This window comes from Schistocerca gregaria, chromosome 5 (assembly GCF_023897955.1).
Source record: "Schistocerca gregaria isolate iqSchGreg1 chromosome 5, iqSchGreg1.2, whole genome shotgun sequence".
Taxonomy (NCBI): domain Eukaryota; kingdom Metazoa; phylum Arthropoda; class Insecta; order Orthoptera; family Acrididae; genus Schistocerca; species Schistocerca gregaria.
The window spans coordinates 89,208,751-89,229,728 of NC_064924.1; the positions used below are offsets into that span (position 1 = coordinate 89,208,751).

General features: G+C 39.4%; 2 protein-coding genes across 2 annotated transcripts in view; one reads left to right on the forward strand and one right to left on the reverse strand.

Moving 5' to 3' along the window:
• Positions 1–11,583, reverse strand: part of LOC126272630 (DNA methyltransferase 1-associated protein 1-like) — a 74,508-nt gene extending 62,925 nt beyond the window's left edge. The window contains exon 1 of the mRNA XM_049975596.1: positions 11,432–11,583. The gene's annotated coding sequence lies outside the window, so the exon portion shown is untranslated. The remainder of the gene's footprint in view (positions 1–11,431) is intronic.
• Positions 11,584–11,796: 213 nt separating this feature from the next.
• Positions 11,797–20,978, forward strand: part of LOC126272372 (uncharacterized) — a 37,006-nt gene continuing 27,824 nt past the window's right edge. The window contains exon 1 of the mRNA XM_049975181.1: positions 11,797–12,166. Coding sequence (XP_049831138.1) covers positions 11,854–12,166 — 313 coding nt within the window. The 5' untranslated portion in view covers positions 11,797–11,853. The remainder of the gene's footprint in view (positions 12,167–20,978) is intronic.

The following is a 20,978-nucleotide window of genomic DNA, read 5'->3' on the forward strand; positions in this document are numbered from 1 at the left end:
TAGGAGAGGCCCCCGAGGGTTCAGTGAGGGCGAGATCCGCGGCAGAGGTGAGGATGTCCACCTCATCCCCAGAGCCAGAAATATGTACAGCAGGCAGTACTGAAACCGCCGGAACGTCCTTCTTCTTGGACATGTTCCGTTCCTTCTTCTCGCGTCTGTCCTTTGGCTTAGAGGGCTGCGAGAGTTTCTCTTAAGGAGCGTCGGAGGCTGACAGCGACGCAGAAGCCCTACGACCAGGTGGCGGAACCTTCAGCCACTGGCTGACATCCGGCTGGGTAGGAGAAGAAACGGAAGAAGGGAGGGCCCCGAGGGACCCCTTCCGCGAGAGAGGAACCGGCAGAGGCAACGCCGGCGGAGAAGGAGGGGGAGGGATCAAGCCCCCTGGTTTTTGAGCAGATGTCACTCCCGAAGCATGTGCGGGGGGAGTGACAGAAGAGGGTTTGCCCCCAAATGCTAAGGGGCAACAGAGGAAGGCTTGCCCCCAGACACGAGGGGGGCAGACAGAGGTGTACGGCCGCGAGAGCCCACTGAAGGCGGCACAGATGAGGCAACAACTACCGCCCGCGAGGGCGACGATAACGTGGCTGCAGCATAGGATGTTCGAAGCGGGACAGGATACAACCTTTCGAATTTAAGTTTTGCCTTGCGATAAGTAAGCCGGTCCAGGGTCTTAAATTCCATTATCTTCCGCTCCTTATGAAGAACGGGGCAGTCTGGCGAGCATGGAGAGTGGTGTTCCCCACAGTTGACACAGACAGGCGGAGGCGCACATGGAGAATCGGGATGAGAGGGGCGTCCGCAATCTCGACATGTGGTGCTGGATGGGCAACAGGAGGACATATGCCCAAACTTCCAGCACTGGAAGTACCGCATCGGGGGAGGGACGTGTGGCTTGACTTCACAACGGTAAACCATTACCTTGACCTTCTCAGGCAATACAGCACCCTCGAAGGCCAAGATAAAGGCACCGGGGGCCACCCTGTTAGTCTTGGGTCCTCTGTGTACACGACGGACAAAATGCACACCACGTCGTTCCAAGTCAGCTCTCAGCTCGTCGTCGGATTGTAACAAGAGGTCGCGATGGTAAATAATCCCCTGGACCATATTTAAGCTACTGTGGGGAGTGACGGTAACAGGGACGTCTCCCAGCTTATCACACAAGAGCAATGCCCGTGACTGGGCTGGGGAGGACGTCTTGAGGAGGATGGACCCATTCCTCATTTTAGACAACCCCGCCACTTCCCCAAACTTATCCTCCAGGTGTTCCACAAAAAACAGAGGCTTTGTCGAAAGAAAGGAGTCACCATCAGTCCTGCTGCGACAAGGTATTGTGGTACATAAGGCTCCGGCTTGGCACTAGATCTGCGTCCCTCCCCGGCGCAGCCAACGAGGGGAACGACTGAGGGTCATATTGTGCAGCATCAAATTCAATTCTGCCTCGCTTAGAGACGCTGGTGGCAGTGCGACCACCAGCTTGGTGAGATTTATTGCGCTTCATTGCGCCACATCTGCCTAGATATGCCACCTACTCCGAACGAGGGCTCTCCCCAAGGGCGCCATCCAGCCAAAGCAACGGGTACCTGGCCGATATCCCATTGCCCAGAGTCCCCGTGCCCCAGACAAAATGGGCACATACTCCTTGGCATGCATGGGGAGGAAACAGCTCCCTGCGTGGTCAGGGGGCTACCACCAAGAGGGTACCTGACGACCCCACTACAACGGACTGGCTACCGTGCTGGATTTTAGGTGTTGAAAGGGTCCACAGTTGTCGTGGGTGCTAAGAAGGGGATTGCGCACAAGACGAGGAGGCAACCCAGAAGACATGGGGTGTAAATCCCGCCACACGACAATAGATAGCATGCAAGATGGTGGTGCACGATGGACCAATAGAAAAACACCACGTAAGGCGTCCTTCCCCAAATGGCACGCACTAACAACGGAAATTTCGAAAACTGCAGGTCAAGCCCAAAAGGGGACCATCACATAAGGCCGAAACGTTTGAGACTCCTTTTAGTCGCCTCTTACAACAGGCAGGAATACCGTGGGCATATTCTTACCCTCGAACCCGCAGGGGGCGAACATGGAGGAATTTTATAAGGGGGCTATGCTCCAGACTGAACGCTGAAAGGCATAATCAGTCTTAAATGATGATGATGATGATGATGACTAGAAAGTTTACAATCTGTGGGATTATTTAAGACCAAAATAGGGTTCCTGCCAGGTTTAAGAAATGTTATGTAAGCACATGCCCACAATTTTTCTGAAATCGAAAATTGGCATACATTAATATTTTTTAAAAACATTTCTCCTCAACTTTACTGCTTGAAAACTGGATATCTGTTAATTATGTGCCATACTAAACTTCCTAAAAAATTCCAAATCAAAAGCTTCATAAACACCTAAGTAATGGGCATTTATGTATATAGAACCATTTTGCATTGACATTCTTTCAGAGCCCTGTTATCAGAATATCACTACATTTAGAACTCGATGTAAAATACGGTTGCAGTCTGAGACCAAAAAGATTTTGCAGAAGTTCCTGTGTTATAAGTATAAGCAAATGTGCAAAGTTTTGTGAAAATCTGAGACAGAGGGTTACAAATCCTTCAATTATTGCGTGTTTTGATGTGGAATGACCTGCCAACCAAAGCACATTCGCAGGATGATTAATCGCAATGCCTTGCTTCAAGAGGCTTTTCCTCTGGCAGCTTGTGCTCATAAAAAAGGGTCAAAATTTTTTGTGGGTAGTTGATTTATGTTTTAGATGGCTATGGAATTTCATTTTGTAGAAAAAATGATTCAAATGGAAAGATACTAATATTTCCCTCAAAGGAAGATAAATGTTTTCCGGTGTGTGTGTGTGTGTGTGTGTGTGTGTGTGTGTGTGTGTGTGTGTGTAGAGAAACTGGCTGCACCTACGGTAAAGCTGAGTAATAAGTGCCATTTTTCCCACCCAATCAACAATGCAAATGAAACGAGCAATTTTCAAGTGAAAGTGTCATTCAGTTACTATAAAGTATCACTGCATTATCAGGGATTTTTTAAAAATTTCATTAGTACAATATTTGTTCAATGCATTTATCTTCTACACCATTTTGTTTCCCATTCATTCTCTCTATAACAGGATCTTTGTGAATTTATACAGGCAACAGACGAGTTGTTCATAGCGTATGTCTCGTTATATGAATGAAACAAACTGTTACACTAAAAAATTATATTTCTTTGCTTACGTATAAAATACAGTAACAGAATTTGTCCTTAGCAGTGATTCTTGATATTTTTAAGCTTAAAGTGGGAAAAAATATTCATTGACTTTCATTCAATTACTCTTGAAATTGCCTAGAGTATTGTAGGAATATTTGAAGTAAATCATTCAAGAACTTTTGAAGACTGTTGCCAACAATGTTTCCACCACATACTAATATTTCTATGTGATATATATTAAAAATGTTCAGCCTATGTTTATTACAGATAACCACAAAAATTTGAAGTAAATAGGTCATGAAATTCTCATGTTTTTTTGGAAAAATCTCTTTCCCTTTCTATACTACATATATCAAAAATTGTATAGCCTATACCTGCCTGGATGTTCATTAGAGCATCATGTAAAAATCTGAAGTAAATCAGCCACAAAGTTCTCAAGGTTTTTGGTAATAATGTTAAACGACATTTTGTCTTTATATAGTAGTATAGAATATAATAGAGGGAAACATTCCACGTGGGAAAAATATATCTAAAAACAAAGATGATGTGACCTACCAAACGAAAGTGCTGGCAGGTCGATAGACACACAAACAAACACAACCATACAAACAAAATTCAAGCATTGAAATGTGTGTGTGTGTGTGTGTGTGTGTGTGTGTGTGTGTGTGTATACCTCTCGTTTTTTCTCCCTAAGGTAAGTCTTTCCACTCCCGGAATTGGAATGACTCCTTACCCTCTCCCTTAAAACCCACATCCTTTCATCTTCCCCTCTCCTTCCCTCTTTCCTGATGAAGCAACCGTTGGTTGCGAAAGCTTGAATTTTGTGTTTGTGTGTCTATCGACCTGCCAGCACTTTCGTTTGGTAAGTCACATCATCTTTGTTTTTAGATATATAGTAGTATAGGTATACACATGGGAATGCCAAGCAGCAAAAATACTTTCATGCTATTAAAATCAATCATTTATTTATTTACATGTCAAGTTCCGTAGGACCAGATTGAAGAGCAAATCCAAGATCATGGAACATGTCATCACATGAAATTACAACATAAAAGTAAAAACAAATAAAAATTAAATGTTTATGAACCCCAAAAAAGTCAGTCCATAAATTTAAGTATAAGCAATCAACAATGCAACAGGAATCAGCTTAATTTTTCAAGGAACCCCTTGACAGAATAGGAGTACCCATGAGGAAACTCTTCGGTTCTGCTTTGAAAGTGCATGGATTATTGCTAAGATTTTTGAATTCTAGTACTAGGTTATTGAAAATGGATGCAGCGGTAAATTGTACACCTTTCTGCACAAGAGTTAAGGAAGTTCGATAAAAATGCAGGTTTGATTTCTCCAAGTATTATCCAAGTGAAAACTGCTTATTCCTGGGGGTTAAGCTAATACTGTTAACAAGAAATGACAGTAAGGAATATAAACATTGAGAGGCCAATGTCAAAATACCCAGACTCGTGAAAACGAGTCGACAAGAGATTCGTGAACTTACACCACTTATTGCCCGAACTGCCATTTCTGAGCCAAAAATATCCTTTTAGAATGGGAAGAGTTACCTCAAAATATAATACCCTACAAAATAAGCAAAGTAGACTAATTTCCATATCGATTCAGGTACCGTTCAAATAGTAAAAATGGCAGCATTAAGTCTTTGAACAAGATCCTTAACGTGGGTTTTCTATGACAGTTTACTATCTATCTGAACACCTAGAAATTTGAACTGTTCAGTTTCACTAATCATATGCCCACTCTGTGAAAGTAAAACGTCTGGTTTTGTTGAATTGTGTGTCAGAAATTGTAAAAACTGAGGCTTACTGTGATTTAGTGTTAGTTTATTTCCTGCAAGCCATGAACTTACATCATGAACTCCACTATTTGAAACCATGCCAATGTTGCACACAACATCCGTTACTACCAAGCTAGTGTCATCAGCAAACAGAAGTATTTTAGTTATCCATAATACAAGAGGGCATATCATTTATATAAATAAGGAACAGAGGTGGTCCCAACACTGATCCCTGGGACACCCCCCACTTGACCATATCCCACTCAGACCCCACATCACAGCCATTCTCAACACAGTGAATAATGATTATATTAGATTTACTTTCATTCCAATTGTTCCGTAGTGAGGAGTTCCTCCAGAATGTAGAACATGTCAGAAAAACAATAACACATGACAAATATTTACAACTGAAACAAATAAATGAATGTACCTTTCACAGGTCCCAAGTGGAATGATCATCATTTTTTTTAATGAACGCTATATCAAAGAATCATTTTACAAACACTAAAGCACTGAATTTAAAATTAAAAAAAAGTTTTATTTATTTATAAGGTAATAAACATGTAATAGAACTACTACAATACTTATTTACTTTGAAAACATTACTGCACTGAAATTGTGCAGAAGTTATATTGCACTTATATATACACACACACAAATCAGTTGGTTCTACTGAGAAATTCCAAAATATGTGTTCCTGAATAATGCACACCTTTTTGTACAAGAGTAAGTCACTTTAAATCCTTGTGAAGATTATTCTTATTTCTAGTATTGATTCCATAAATTGAGCTCTTGGTTTGAAAACGTGATATATTTTTAATGAAAAATTTCATTGAGGAATAAATATTTTGGGAAGCAGTAGGTAGTATCCTTAGCTCCCTATACAGGCTTCTGCAGGATGTTCTTGAGTTCACACCACATATAACTCGTACAACACATTTTTGTGCCCGGAAAACTTTGGTCCTGCTTGATGAATTACCAAAAAATATTATCCCATACGACATTATGGAATGAAAGTAAGCATAGTATGCCAGCATTTTCATTTTTATCTCTCCTATGTCTGACACAATTCGCATTGCAAATAGAGATTTGTTAAGACGCTTCAGCAGTTCTGTGGTGTGCTCCTCCCAGTTGAATTTATTATCAAGCTGTAATCCCAAGAATTTAACACTGTCCACTTCTTCTATCTGCTTGTCATCGTATGTTAGGCATATACTCGTGGCACACACCTTACAAGTTCTGAACTGCATGTAGTGTGTTTTTTCAAAGTTTAGTGACAAAGAATTGGCTAGGAACCAGTGGTTAATGTCCACAAATATTTTATTAGCCAATTTTTCTAAAACTACACTTGATTTGCTATTTTTTTGCAATGTTTGTATCATCAGCAAACAAAACGAACTTGGCATCTGGTAATGTTATTGATAATAGGTCATTGATATACACAACAAAAAGTAAGGGCGCTAAAATGGAATCTTGTGGGACCCCACATGTAATTAGATCCCAGTTGGATGATGCCTGATAGCTTAATGCATGTGTCTTTCCTAATAACATCCTTTGTTTCCTGGCAGAGATATGATTTGGACCATTTTGCAGCATTTCCTGTTACACCACAATATTCTAATGTACTTAAAAGGCTATTGTGCTTTACACAGTCAAATGCCTTTGACAGATCACAAAATATACCAGTTGCCTGCAATTTTTTGTCTAATGAATTAAGCACATTTTCACTGTAAGTGTAGATAGCCTTCTCAATATCAGAACCCTTTAGAAATCCGAACTGCGACTTTCATAGTATGTTACTTGAGATAAGATGGTTGTAAAGCTGATTGTACATTACTTTTTCTAAAATTTTTGAGAATGCTGACAAAAGTGAAATTGGATGGAAATTTGATGCTATTTCTGTATCTCTCTTCTTAAACAGTGGCTTAACTTCAACATATTTCAACCATTCAGGAAATATTCCACTGATAAACGACTGGTTACACAGATAGCTTAATATGTTACTTAATTCAGAATCACATTTTTAATTAACATTGTTGATATTTCATCATACCCACTAGATGTTTTTGATTTTAAAGATTTTATGATGGACATTTCTGCTGGGGTAGTGAGGGTCAAATTCATATGATGGAAGTTACTTGAAATGTCTGGTCTGAGGTATTCCATAGCAGCATCTACAGAACCTGACAACCTCATCTTTTCAGAAACAGTTATAAAATGTTTGTTAAAATGTTCTGCAACACTATACACATCCATCACCAATGTATCACTTACTCTTAATGCTATTTGTCCCTCTTAATTTCTGGTTCTACCTGTCTCCTCCTTCACTATTTATCATATCGTCTTTATTTTGTTATCTGATATGACTATCTTTTCTTTGCGATATATTTGCTTTGATGCCCGTATTACACTATTTAATATTTAGCAGTATTTCTTGTAATGTACTATAGCATCAACATCAGAACTGTTTACGATTGACAGATACAGTTTTCTTTTTGTTTTACCAGATACCCCTACTCCTTGAGTAATCCATGGCTTCTTTGTAGACTTTGCACTAACCTTGGTTAGTTTTGGGGGAAAACAGTGTTCAAATAAGGTAAGCACTTCATTAGAAAAGTGTTATATTTTTCATTCATGCCATGAGCACTGTGAACGTCAGACCAGTGAATGTTTCTGACGAGTGTCCTAAAATAATCAATTTTTGGTTTATTGATTACCCTTTTGAGCTCAGATTTAACAGATTTTATATCATGTTTAGTATTGACATTTAACAGAAGGAACTGCATATCATGGTCTGAGAGGCCACTGACTATTGGTTTTGTCATATAATTTTGTTCATTGGACTTTTCTATAAAGATATTAGCAATGGCTGTTTGTGAACAATTGGCTACCCTAGTGGGGAACTTTACAGTGGGAATTAAGTTGAATGATAGTGTTACTAACTCAAATAAGTTTCTTATTGGGAGAGTCTTTAAGGAAACCTACATTGAAATCACCAGCAACCACTATTTCTTTGTTTTTGGTTGTTAAATGGGCCTCTACAGCTTCAAGGTGGTTTATAACAGATTAAAGTTACCTGCAGGTGCTCGATATACACTTAATATTATGATGGATTTTTTATAAAAATTCTGCTTCTATTGCACATGCTTCCATGTGCTGTTCTAGGCAAAATTTAAGAATGTCTATGTTCTTAAATTTATGACAGGTCCTGATGAATATGGCAACTCCACCTTTCTCCATTTCTGCTCTACAAAAGTGAGATGCTAAACTAAACCCTGTAACACTTAAAAGTTCTATACTAGTGGTCACCTGATGTTCAGGGAGGCAGATTATGTCAGCTAGGTTTGAGGACTCTAATTCATCTATGCAGATAATTAATTCATTAATTTTATTTCTCAATCCTCAAATATTTTGATGCAATAAGGATAACTGAGATTTCACATTGACTGAGTTAAAATTGGGTAAAGTTAAAATATCTGCTGACTATTGAAAATTCTTAACCAATAGCTGTTTATGCTGATGTAATAAGATAGATTTATGTTTTTTGGTTTCTTTCTCAAACTGAAGGTTTGTCTCAGTCCTAACCTCTCTTAAAATTTGGTTTCTTTTTGTGCTCTCTACCCTTAAAAACAGTCTTTTCTGAACCCTATAACCACTGGTATTTTATCGCTCATGGCAGTGCCTCCCCCCTTTAATTTTCCTGCTATTTTCCCAGCCAGTTTACCCTTTCATTTACTGATAAGGTGAAGGCCATGCCTAGTATGATACCACCTACTGAGAGAATCAACAGGAACCACACCAATATGTGACCCTGCATCTGACATAAGCAGCAATTCCAACTCCAAATTAACTCTCTTGACAGAAGAGTTCAAACGAGGTCGGTCATGGCACTCAAGCACAGATACAAACTCAACACTAGTATGCTGGTGCAATCTTTGCCAGGTCACACTCTATACTGTACCCAGGATCTCTGTCAATACTATTAGGTCTACCTGCCCCACCAAGGTGTCTTCCTTAGTGAAATCTGCAAAGTGATCCTAAATCCTCTGTCACCTGCTCCAGACCTGCAATAGGTTTAAAAAAATTGGTGGCCTGGTATTCTCATCCAAGTTCATCCAGCAAAAGTTGGGTAACACCTCTTCCATGAAAACTACTTAACAACAACACTTTCTTTCTCTTTACTGATTTCCCTACATTCTTACTTTTCAATTTGCTGTTGAAAGTTTGTTGTGCCCTGTCTACACCTGCAACTGCTTGAGGCTCACCAGCTTCTAACTGAAGCAACAAGTCAAATCCATTTTTCACCTTCACCACGAAGCTGTCAGACAAACCTCTAGGCCTGTTCCTCCTGTTGCCTGTTGCCACTTCCCACCTCTCGTTACCCTTCTCCCTCCTTAACCTGTCAAGATCTCCCCTGGCCTTATGTAACTCAGCCTGAAGGGCGGCAATTTTCCCCTCCTGTTCTAGTATTTTCCTATCTCTACTACATATTCTACAAAACCACTGATGAGTCTCATTTACTTCCCCTACAGTCACCCACATGGAAAAAACTACAGCACCCATCACACCTAAGCCCCAACTTAACAATTCTACAGTCAAGCACTTTACACTCATGATAAATGTAATACTTTATCAAGAATAAGTCAGTTAAATTACAGATAAACATGAAAATATAGTTTCACAACTTTCACACAACAGTGCAAAGTTACTGAAACAACAACTTAATCTTTACACTACTTTCCGGAAATGTGAGTTAAACAAGGAAGAGGTACGCTACTGTTAAATTGCTGGAGGGGGAATTCTATTGATTTGTTGCAGCAAAAAGTAAACAGAAAATATGACTGTGTGATCTTTTCACGTTTTCTGCTATATTACATAAAGAAAAATAAAACCTTTATGCTTAAAAGGCACACTAATACACCTATTTACCATGTAATCAGTACTAAACTATATGTTTTTATAACCTTTAAAATGACTTATCTTTACGAGAATACCAAAATCTGTGCTAGTTGCCTGGCTGCAGGGCTCCTCATGTCCTTTTGCTGTCCGTTGCTACCATAAGAGGTGAACCAATTGTGAGCTACTCCCCATATTCCACAAAGGTCCAACTTCTGGAGCAATATTTTTTGATCAGCACAATCAAATGCCATAGTTAAATCAAAAAATATGTCTAGTGTTCGAAACCTTTTGTTTAACCCACCCAGTACTTCAAAGAGAAACGAGAATACAGCATTTTCAATTATCCTTACATACAAAGCCTTTTCAATAACTTTAGCAAACACTGATGGAATAGAAATACATCAAAAATGTCTACATTATCCCTTTCTCCCTTTTCATAAAGTGACTTTTACTACTGAGTACTTTAAGCGTTCGGGAAACTAACCATTACTAAAGGAAAAATTACAAATACGACTAAATACAGAGCTAACATGTGCATCACAGTACTTTAATATTCTGCTAGGTGCTCCATCATATCCGTGAGAGTCCTTAGACTTCAGTGATTTAATTATTGTCTCAATCTCCCCCTTGTCTGTATCACAAAGGAGTATTTCAGACAGCAATCTCGGAAAGGCATTTGCCAAGAGAGTTATAAGATTCCCTGAAGTAACTTAATTTTCATTATTTGCATGCACCTTCAAAAGTGTGAAACACATCTGTCTGTAGCTTAAGTTACCTGAATCATTCTGAGTTATAAAGCCTATACTTCTGACATGATCTCTTTTCTCGTTTATTGATATAATTTTTGCTAAACTCTCCTTATTCTTTAAAATGACATTTTAACAATGCTGAATCACATATCTTGAACCCCACTGATTTATTTCATGATCTGGGTCTGTGTGAAATATAAAACAGGGCAAGAGACCCACAGTTAATAAATGACTCCTTTCTTATTGGCATGCAGAACATAATGCTTTATACCCTGTCACACACGGAAACATTTTGAACCAATAGTAAATGTGACCTTATGAGCAGGAAGAAAACCTCATTTTCCGAAAGAAAACGTCATTTTCAGAAAAGGACTGATGTTCTAGATGGGCTGGTAGAGTGATAAGATTGTCCTTTGTGACCTCAGTAATCCTCAAATAGACTTTTTATATCTCGTACAGTGAATTTCACCATTAGCACATATCACTGTACCGTTAAAAAGGGGACAAAAGAAAAAGAACCCCAATTCTGACAGGAACTCTGAAGTGTGGTTTTGGAGTGGACAGTGAGTAACCATGGGTGAATTCGATTAACTACATGAAAGAATTGTGAATTATTGGCAAATTAATTAAAGAGAAATAGGAAACAATGTCGCTGTGATAGGGTCTAGACCGGCTAATTTCGAAACATTCAACACAAGAAAAATTTAAAATGACGAAAATTTGCGCGTAATTTTTTAAATTTAAGATGTGAACAGCAAGTGGTCGTTATCTGCAGTAAAAAAAACATTACCTTATTTCAAATCAAAATGTCTGATTTGTGACTGGAAAATAATTTCTACTGTACAATTCCTCTGACAACCACATAAACCATACACAGACGTAAACAGTACACAAATACCAACGTTTGAATAACATACATCTTGACTCGTTCAACTGTTATCGCCAACTTACTCGGCACGTTACGCACATGTGGTTTAACAGTTACATCTTTAGCATGACCATAACGTCAGAAGAGCTACAGTTCCAAGCGAATGTAGCACTTTATGAAGTTTAGAGATGGACAAATTCTAATAAATTATTCCTTCGTACTAATAAGTAGCGATCTCATTTAGTGTTGTAACGTTTACGGTGTGTTTGCCTACGACTAGGATCTTTGATTTACTGTGGTGCGTTGAATTGTTTGTTTGTTTATGTTTTTAGTGTTGTTATGAAATGATGCTGCGCCGACTTGTTTTTCGAAGTAGACGTTTATTTGCACCTGAGCCTGTAGTTAACTTCGCACCTTCATCATATAAAATCTGCAGATATTTCTGTGAACACCGGAATAATTCTGTTGGAGACTCAAAGAAACAAAATGAAGAGACTAAGATTTCGGGGGCTTTTGCGGGCAAATATCGCATATTTAGGGATGAGGATTCGCCTATAATTCTAGATGTTCAAGAAGAGAGACTTATTAGTGATGGCGTTGCCCAAGATATTGTAACACACGAAGACTTCGACGAATTCTATGGATTATCTCTTGCTCGTAGGTGATTTATTTTTTAAGTTATTGTTGAGAGGCACTTAACAAAATGACTGTAAAAAAATTAGAACATCGTTTAAGAATAAAATATTCAATACCGCAGATACATTTGAATTGACCATTTTACGGCATATACCATACATCAAGGAAAACTACACTATGTATTTGAATTGGCCATCTTATGGCATATACGGCGAATACTATACATCAGGAGAACTACACTATGTATCTTTACATAGACGCATTTTCAGTTATCTCTTACGATGTCATATGACGATATTATATCACTTCATTTCATAAAACAATATTTTTATCTACTCTTCAGTGCCCGCCCATGCCACTCATTTTAAACTATCCAGAATGTTATATCTCTGCCCTCATTCTGGCGCAGTCTCTGATTTTTTTGTTTGAGTTTAGAGTTTCTGACTTCGAAGTTATGTTCTGACGCCGTAAGAAAAGCCTAGATCAACCATTGACTGACAACTTTTGATCTCTGATAGGCTTTTGATTTTGTAGGATGTCGGTTAGGAACAGATATGTACATATTTGCTAGTATTTCATTCATTACCAAAGTAAAAAATTGGCAAATTTAGAACCGTAGAATAGCAATATACCTGGTAGGTCAAATAGAAAACCACTTTTGTATTTTCATTTATTAGTAGTAAGCCTGTCAACTCTTAGCTTGATGCACCATTCTACTGTATCTAGTGCAATGTCTCACAATGGCAAATTTTCTCACATAGATATTTGGATTTGGTCTTATTTGATTTCTGTAAATCACTTCCCTCCACATCCATGTGCAATCCAAGTCATAACCCCCCCATCCCACCCCACCCTTTGCTTCTCTCCTACTCAAGCTTGTGGACAGTCATCAGTTGGAGGTTAAACTAGAATCTAATCTCCCTATTTTTTTTTGTATTTGTAAGGAAGGTGATTGAAATTCCTGTCCAGTCATCCAGATGCAAGTTTTTGTTTTATCCTTTAGCTAAATCTCAAAGTGACTATCTGGGTAGTTATTTAGAATGACCATGCCTGATTAAGCTCTGGTTGTGATGGACCTCATTTTGTCAATGCAATGTTAAAAATACATCCATGTACATGTCAGAGGGGCTTCCCATTGTACCACATGTTAAAGTTTCTTCTTGTTCCGTCCAGATATGGTGTGCTGGAACAATGAATAGTTAAATAACTCTTTGCCAAACTGTATGTACCACATTCCTTGGCTTCGTCAACTCACAACTCTGTCACCTTCCAACCTAGAACAAATAGAACTCAAGACGTCAGTCTGTGCTACATATAAGTCTAACAACACAGCTGCTGCCATCAGCTGGAAACCAGATAGCTGATTGTGTGTGAGGTTCACACAAGGATCTTTGTTTTCGGATTAGGCGCATCTCCATCCAATCCAGATATTGATAGCTGTAGAAGACCTTGAAGAATTAGTGTAAATCCAAAGAAATGTGCCCCTCCCCTTCCCCCCACCTAGATGAGAGTAGTAAAATCCTAGGGGTTCACTGACAAAGCATTCATTGTAGAGTGCCAGAGATTCAAGCGGCCGTAAAAAGCCTACATAATAGTAGATACAGAAAGCTGGTTAAAACCCACAGCTGACAGCAGTGAGAGTTTTGTGGTAGATTTAACTATTATATAGAAAGGATAGGCTAATGCAAAGGAAGATTAGAGTTTAATGCCTTGTCATCCTGCTGTAATTAGAGACAGAGCACAAGCACAGATTACGAAAGGATGAGGAAGAAAACCAGCCATGCCCTTTTCAAAGGAACCATCTTGGCAGTTGCCTGGAGCAATTTGGGGAAACCACGGAAAACCAGAATCAGGATGGCTAGATGGGGTTTGAATTGTCGTCCCCGTAGTGGAGTACATTGTGCCGACCATTGCATCACTTTGCTTGGTAGGCCAATGGAAAATAAAGGTGGTGTATTTGTCATAGTAGACAAGAAACTCAAGTGTACTGAGATAGGAATTGAAGCTGCAGCTTAGATTGTTTGGGCAAGGCTCAGTATCAGGAGTGAGCATAAAATTGTAATTGGATCTTTCTGGTGACCACCAGACTTGCCTCAAAAAACTACCGAGGAAACCTCGGGGATGATTACAATTTTGTTAGTTGTGGACTTGATGAGGCATCTTGTGAAACATTATGTAATGCCTTCTCTGAAAACTACTTAGAACAATCTCATGCTGGAAATATATTAGATCTAATGACAAAAACTAGACCTCAACTCTATAAACATTTATTTATTTATTTATCTTTTATTCATCCAAGGATCCTCTTACAATGATATGGGATTGGTAAGGTAATAGAGTGCAAATCAATAGGCCAAAATATACAACACACAGCACAGTAACATGCGTTATGGGGATAGGACAGGTAGTGTGTGAGGATAGGACAGGTGGTCAGCCATGGCCTTCATTAGGTAACCATCACAATATTTGCATTACTGATCCAGGTAAACCAATGGTCTTGAGAAACAGTTGAAATTGTCAAAACAGAACATAGGTCCAGGGTCTGATGGTCATGTCCCTATCAGATTCTATTGTTAATTTGCAGCCAAGTCAACCCCTCCTTTAACAATAATCAACCATAGATCCCTTGAACAAAAATCTGTAATAATTGGAAGAAAGCATAGGTCACACCCAATACACAATACCCTTGACATCTATTTGTTGTACTAGATATTCTGAACTCAAACATAATGAGGTACCTCAAACAGAGTAATCTCATATGTGAAGTTGTGTGGATTTCAAAAACTATGATCAAGTGAAAGCTATGTGTCACGACATACTGAAAGATATGAAGCAAGACATCCAGGTATATGCAGTATTTCTTGGCTTCCAAAATGTAAGTGACTTAGTACCACATCTATGCTTATTATTGAAAGTACAATCATATGGGGTATCAAGTGAAATTTGTGACTTAATTGGGGATTTTCTGGTAGGGATAACATAGCAAGTTATATGAGGCTAGTAAAATGAGACATACTGCTTGTGCACTTCACAGTGGTTTGAAAGGTATAAATGTAGAAGTTGAGTTAAAAAAGCAGAACTGATCAACAGTACTGAGATCTTCAGTAAACTCGTCCTTTGCTCTAGACCTATATAGGTCTAGTGAACAACCAGTGCAAGCTGCAATCCACAATAACTGAACACAAACAACATTAAATCTAGAACATACAAACAAAAACATTGTGATTGCCAAGTACTTAACATGATGTTACACTTGACAGGATACATTGACGGTTGAGTAGAATCATCCAGATATCCCTCTTACCATTCATGCCATTCTTCTGTGTGTACATTCAATATCTCCTGCTACACATAATCTGAGGCATACTTCATAAATACATGGAGATGGTATATGTTCTTTCGGACATGTCCAAAAGAATGCAGCTCTTGAAGAATGAAATTGCAGCGAAATCCAGACCATGATCTGCTTACAGGCGTTGATAAATATCAAAGGGGACAGTTGAAAATGTGTGCCCCCGACCGGGATTCGAACCCAGGATCTCCTGCTTACATGGCAGATGCTCTATCTGACTGAGCCACCGAGGACACAGAAGATAGTGGGACTCCAGGGACTTATCTCTGGTACGCTCCTTGTGAGAGCCACACTTCCAACTTGCAGTCCACACACTACATTTGTAGTGCCCCTACCCACTATACTCATTACTCGCAGAAGTCAATCTACCGATTCCCATAAGAGCTTGAGCAAATGTGAGTGCATCTGCACTGAAGAAGATCATTGGCCAGTAAACCTTATTTATATATGAAGATGTTATCTTTTCTTTCATACATGTCCGAAAAAATGCAGCTCTAGAAGAATGAGATTACAATGAAATCCAAACCATTAGCTGCTTACAGATATTGATAAATATCAACAGGGACACTTGAAAATCTGTGTCCTGACCAGGACTCGAACCCGGGATCTCCTGCTTACATGGCAGAGCCTCTATCTGATTGAGCCACTGAGGACACAGAGGATAGTGCGACCACATGTGGACTTATCTGTGGTACACTCCCCGTGGGACCCACATTTCCAATTTACTGTCCACACACTATGTTTGTAGTGCCCCTGCCCACTATACGCATTACTTGCGGAAGTCAGTCTACTGATTCCCGTAGGAGTTTGAGCAAATGTGAGCACACCCGCACTGAAGAAGATCATTGGCCAGTAAGCCTTATTTATATATGAAGATGGTATCTGTTTGGATATGTCTGAAAGAACAAATACCATGTTCATATATAAATAAAGCTTGCCAGCCAAAGATCTTCTTCAGTGCGGGTGCGCTCACATTTGCTCAAACTCTTACGGGAATCAGTAGACTGACTTCCGCAAGTAATGCGTATAGTGGGCAGGGGCACTACAAATGTAGTCTGTGGACAGTAAATTGGAAATGTGGGTCTCATGGGGAGCGTACCACAGATAAGTTCATGCAGTCGCACTATCCTCGGCATCCTCAGTGGCTCAATCAGATAGAGCCTCTGCCATGTAAGCAGGAGATCCCCAGTTTGAGTCCCAGTCGGGGCAGACATTTTCAACTTCCCCATTCATATTTATCAATGCCTGTAAGCAGCTAATGGTCTGGCTTTCATTGTAATTTCATACTTCATAAATATTGTAGAATGGGCTGCACTAGTGCACAAGTGCTTTGCAAGCAGTGTCATTCATGGACTGATTGTATTTTACCAGAATCCTGCCGATGAGCCGAAGTCTGTCACCTACTTCACCTATGACTGACTGTATTTGATCATTATATTTCACATCCCCACAAATTGTGTGATGTGACTTATTTCACTTGTGAATCATGGTCATCATAGTCATACAATACTGTCTTTTTTTGTGAAGTGCACAATTTTACATATCTCAACAACAAAAGCAAACTTCCAGTGTCAGCACGACTTTGAAAACTTACCGAGATCAGAGTATTTCTGTAGATATTTTCAGGAAGTACTTAATTACAGATAGCTGCATTGTCTGCGAGAAGACTTAGACTACTATTAATATTGGCTGCTGGACCTATAACATAAGCTACACTGTGAACAGAAAGAGTACCCGTACACTTTTCTGAAACACTCTTGAAGTTACTTCGTTCCAACTGATGTAATATGCTTCATCTCCCTACCATATTTTGTTTGGTAGTCCATAAGATCATATTTACAGTATACTTCCATACGATCATAGTTTTGTTAAAGCATTGACGAGATACTGAGTAAATGCTTATCAGTAGTCAAAACTACTGCGTCTATCTGATTGCTTTGGCCCATGGCACTCAGGATGTCATCTGAGAAAAACATAAGTTGTGTTTTGAATAAATGATATTTTCAAAGTCCATACTGGATAGCATGAAGGACATTGTCCTGCTTGAGATACCTCATTATGTTTTGGGCTCAGAACATGTTCTAAGATTCTATGACTGTTGGATGTCCATAATTTTTTTTTTGCTCCTGTACTGGGGTGCTATGGTACTGTGACACAGAGCTTTTCATGTGTCTCAGAACTACAGACATTTACCTGCAAACAACAAATAATTATGTAATATTAGTCTTTCAAAGTATAATTAAAACTTAATGACTTACCATGTACACAATTGATTTGTGTGTGTGTTTGCATGCTGGTATTTTACACATTATCAAATGGTACAGTGGCTTAAAATTAATGAAAAGATCTTATTAAAGTTGTTAAACTTAGCTGCTTGAGAAGTTCATAACATCTTTCTTACATTTTCTAAGAAAATTGTACTCTCTCTACTAATTCCTGTTCATGTGCTACAGTTGCATGTGCTTATTATGCCATTTATTTTGTTGCACTGAATATAGTCAAGACCTGCCCAATAATTCTTTCAGAAACGTTATTCATGGTGCTGTCAATCTAAAATCCTTAGTTATAACACTGGCTTCATTTGCAAGAAGCATTGACCCTGCTTGTTGCGAAGCTATAGTGTCAAAATTGTGCCTTGCAGAATTCATGCTCTCTGTCTCTGTCTCTCTCTCTCTCTCTCTCTCTCTCTCTCTCTCTCTCTCTCTCTCTCTCTCTCTCTCTCTCTCTCTCTCTCTCTCTCTCTCTCCCTCCCCCCCCCCCCTCTCTCCCCCCCTCCACAGCCTTGCAGGAATTCCCAAAGTTTAATGAAGAAGGAAACACAAATGTTACTAATAAGTCACATATTGTATGCTGAATCCGGAAGGTTTTTAAGGCAACCAGCTATAGCGCTTTTTTTTTTTTTTTTTTTTTTTTTTGTATCTGTACTCCAGAAACCAAATAAAAAAACCAATGCTTCAAATAGGCAGGAACAAAGAATGCTGGAATATCACCTACAGATGCAAATCCACAAATAAGAACTTGATAGTTGCTTCACACCCGATTCTGGCAACCAAAGAAGTCCATTAATCAGTAATGGCCAAAAAAGGTATGAATTTAGATAATATTTTCGCAGCTAAATGTTGGGTCTCTCTTGCAAAATAAGGGGTATGCTGCACCCAAAAATGAAATATGCAGGCACAAGAAGTGGTAGTCTGGCCAGAGATGGGAGAGGGAGGCTATTGGATGGGAGGTTCGAAATGAAAGAGAGAGAGAAACTGAATTTTTATTATATTTTGAAATTATAGGTCACATAAGGGCTTGTCCAGGCAGAACAGTGAGGTGTCTGCCTATTTGGTGAAGGTAAAATACAGGAATAGGAAGGACAGAGAAGATTGTTAATGTCAAGTTTCACTGGTGGCCAGTCATGGAGTGCAGAGACAGAGGTGTTCAGTGGGAAACCATTTGCTCGGTCTGACAGCTGGATCACAAGAGAGCGTCTTTGTGGTCTGCTGCTCCCGAGGATGAGGTCAGCAACCACAGTGTGACTCCTTTGTCACAAGTCCCTGTTGGTCATCTGGATGGCATGTGGCACTAGTTTATTCAGCAGAATACTGGGAAGTGTGTCCTGTCAGCAACCCTTGCTGCTTGTGTCCTGAAAGACAGGGTGGCTTGGCAATATGCCACTGTTGGAACAAATATTGGTAGCTTTGTCAAAGCTCCAAATGTGAAAGTAAATTTAGATGATCAATAAAATATTAATGCATTACTTCCAGTAACCCAGACTGGCTAAGTGTCCTGTACATAAAAAACAAGGAAATGGATACCAAACCATAAGAACAGAATACACCAATAACTTGTGGAGAAGTATAGGCTTTCCCAGCGTAATAATTCATAGTGTGCCTGTGCTTGTACACTTTAGTAAAGCTTTTGGCCCACATACTATGGGTATTTTGTGCCCTGTTTGGGGGTTATGATTCTGATGTCTTAGTGGTGTTTGCAATTGGCAACCAGTTGGAATGCCAAAATATTATGTCAGCTGATTTTATGATGCATCTGCAAATCCGACATGTACCAACTACTGGAATAGTTTATGGACATATTAGTAACAGAACCATATACCCTTTCTGCTCGATCCCCTCTCATATAGTGTCACCTCCACACCAAAGAGAAAAGGGGAAAGAGAAACATCTGAAATGCAGCCTGTCTGTAGATATTACAAACTCCATAGGAAGGATGACCCTCAGTGGTGAAAGGATGAAGTGTGGAGTCACTCAACTACAAGCAATAAATATATTGGTGCACATTGCTTGAGCAACAACAGTGTGCAATTTCGATTTACATGATCACAAACATATCAGTAGTCAAATCTCACAGACGTCATTCAACAGGTCCTCCCACCTTTTATTATTATTATTATTAATTGGAGATGTTAACATACTTTGTGTGTTATTGATTTCCTCGGGCATTTGTTTTTGGGGAAGAGATATTGAGGGTTTGCTTTCTACCAGAAGAACTGTGTCTTCTGTACACATGTAAAATGAAGCCATTTACAACTTCTGTGTGGTTGTTCTCTGCCATAGATCTATCCGCTTTTTACAGAGTTTTGATTATGTGAAACTGTCAATGTGTTCACTGAACACATCGTATTTTAATCAAGTTGACTGGGACAACATTATCTGAAAGAAGACGTGTAAAATGAATACTTAGCATGGTGACCTGGCTTTTATACTGCCTACTGATCGCGATAAAATTTTACAATAGCTGCCAGGAGAGGGTGGACCACATGGTTGCAGAGGTCGTCCAAAAAGCTATTGATCCATCCACATCAAAAATTTGCTGATTGTTTTAGGAGACAGACTGTTCCTAGATGGGGCCATGATTATCCGACTGCATTGAGGGATCAGCAGATTACACTGTGGAGGTTCAGAATCATTTGTGTACAGAAAATGTAGCAGTGGTTGAGTCAGAAAGAGCTACACACACACACACACACACACACACACACACACACACACACACACACACAATCTGATCAGAAGTATCCAGAAACCATATGTAATGTGAAATTAACCACTATATGTCATGATAGGTGGGTCCACCATCATAAAATGATGTGGGAGTATTGTGTTATTAGTAGAGAAGCAGCGACAACAGTAGAGGCTAGTCAGGAGCACTCTGTGACTTCAAATGTGGTCTTGTCATTGGGTGTCACTTGGCTATCAGATTCATCAGGGTCATTTCAACTCTTTTCAAGCTCCACTTGTCGACTGTTGGTGATGTAATTATGAACTGCAAACACAAAGTAACGAAGACATCTAAACTGAGACCAGGTGGACCTCATGTACAAAAGGACAGTGACCACTGAGCATTGCAGAGGGTGAATCTAAATTCTCACATGCAATCAGTGGAGGGAATTACTCGTGAGTTCCAAACTGCTGTCAGCAGTCTGACTAACACAATAACTGTGCATATGGAATTAAAAATGGGGCACAGTGGTCAAGC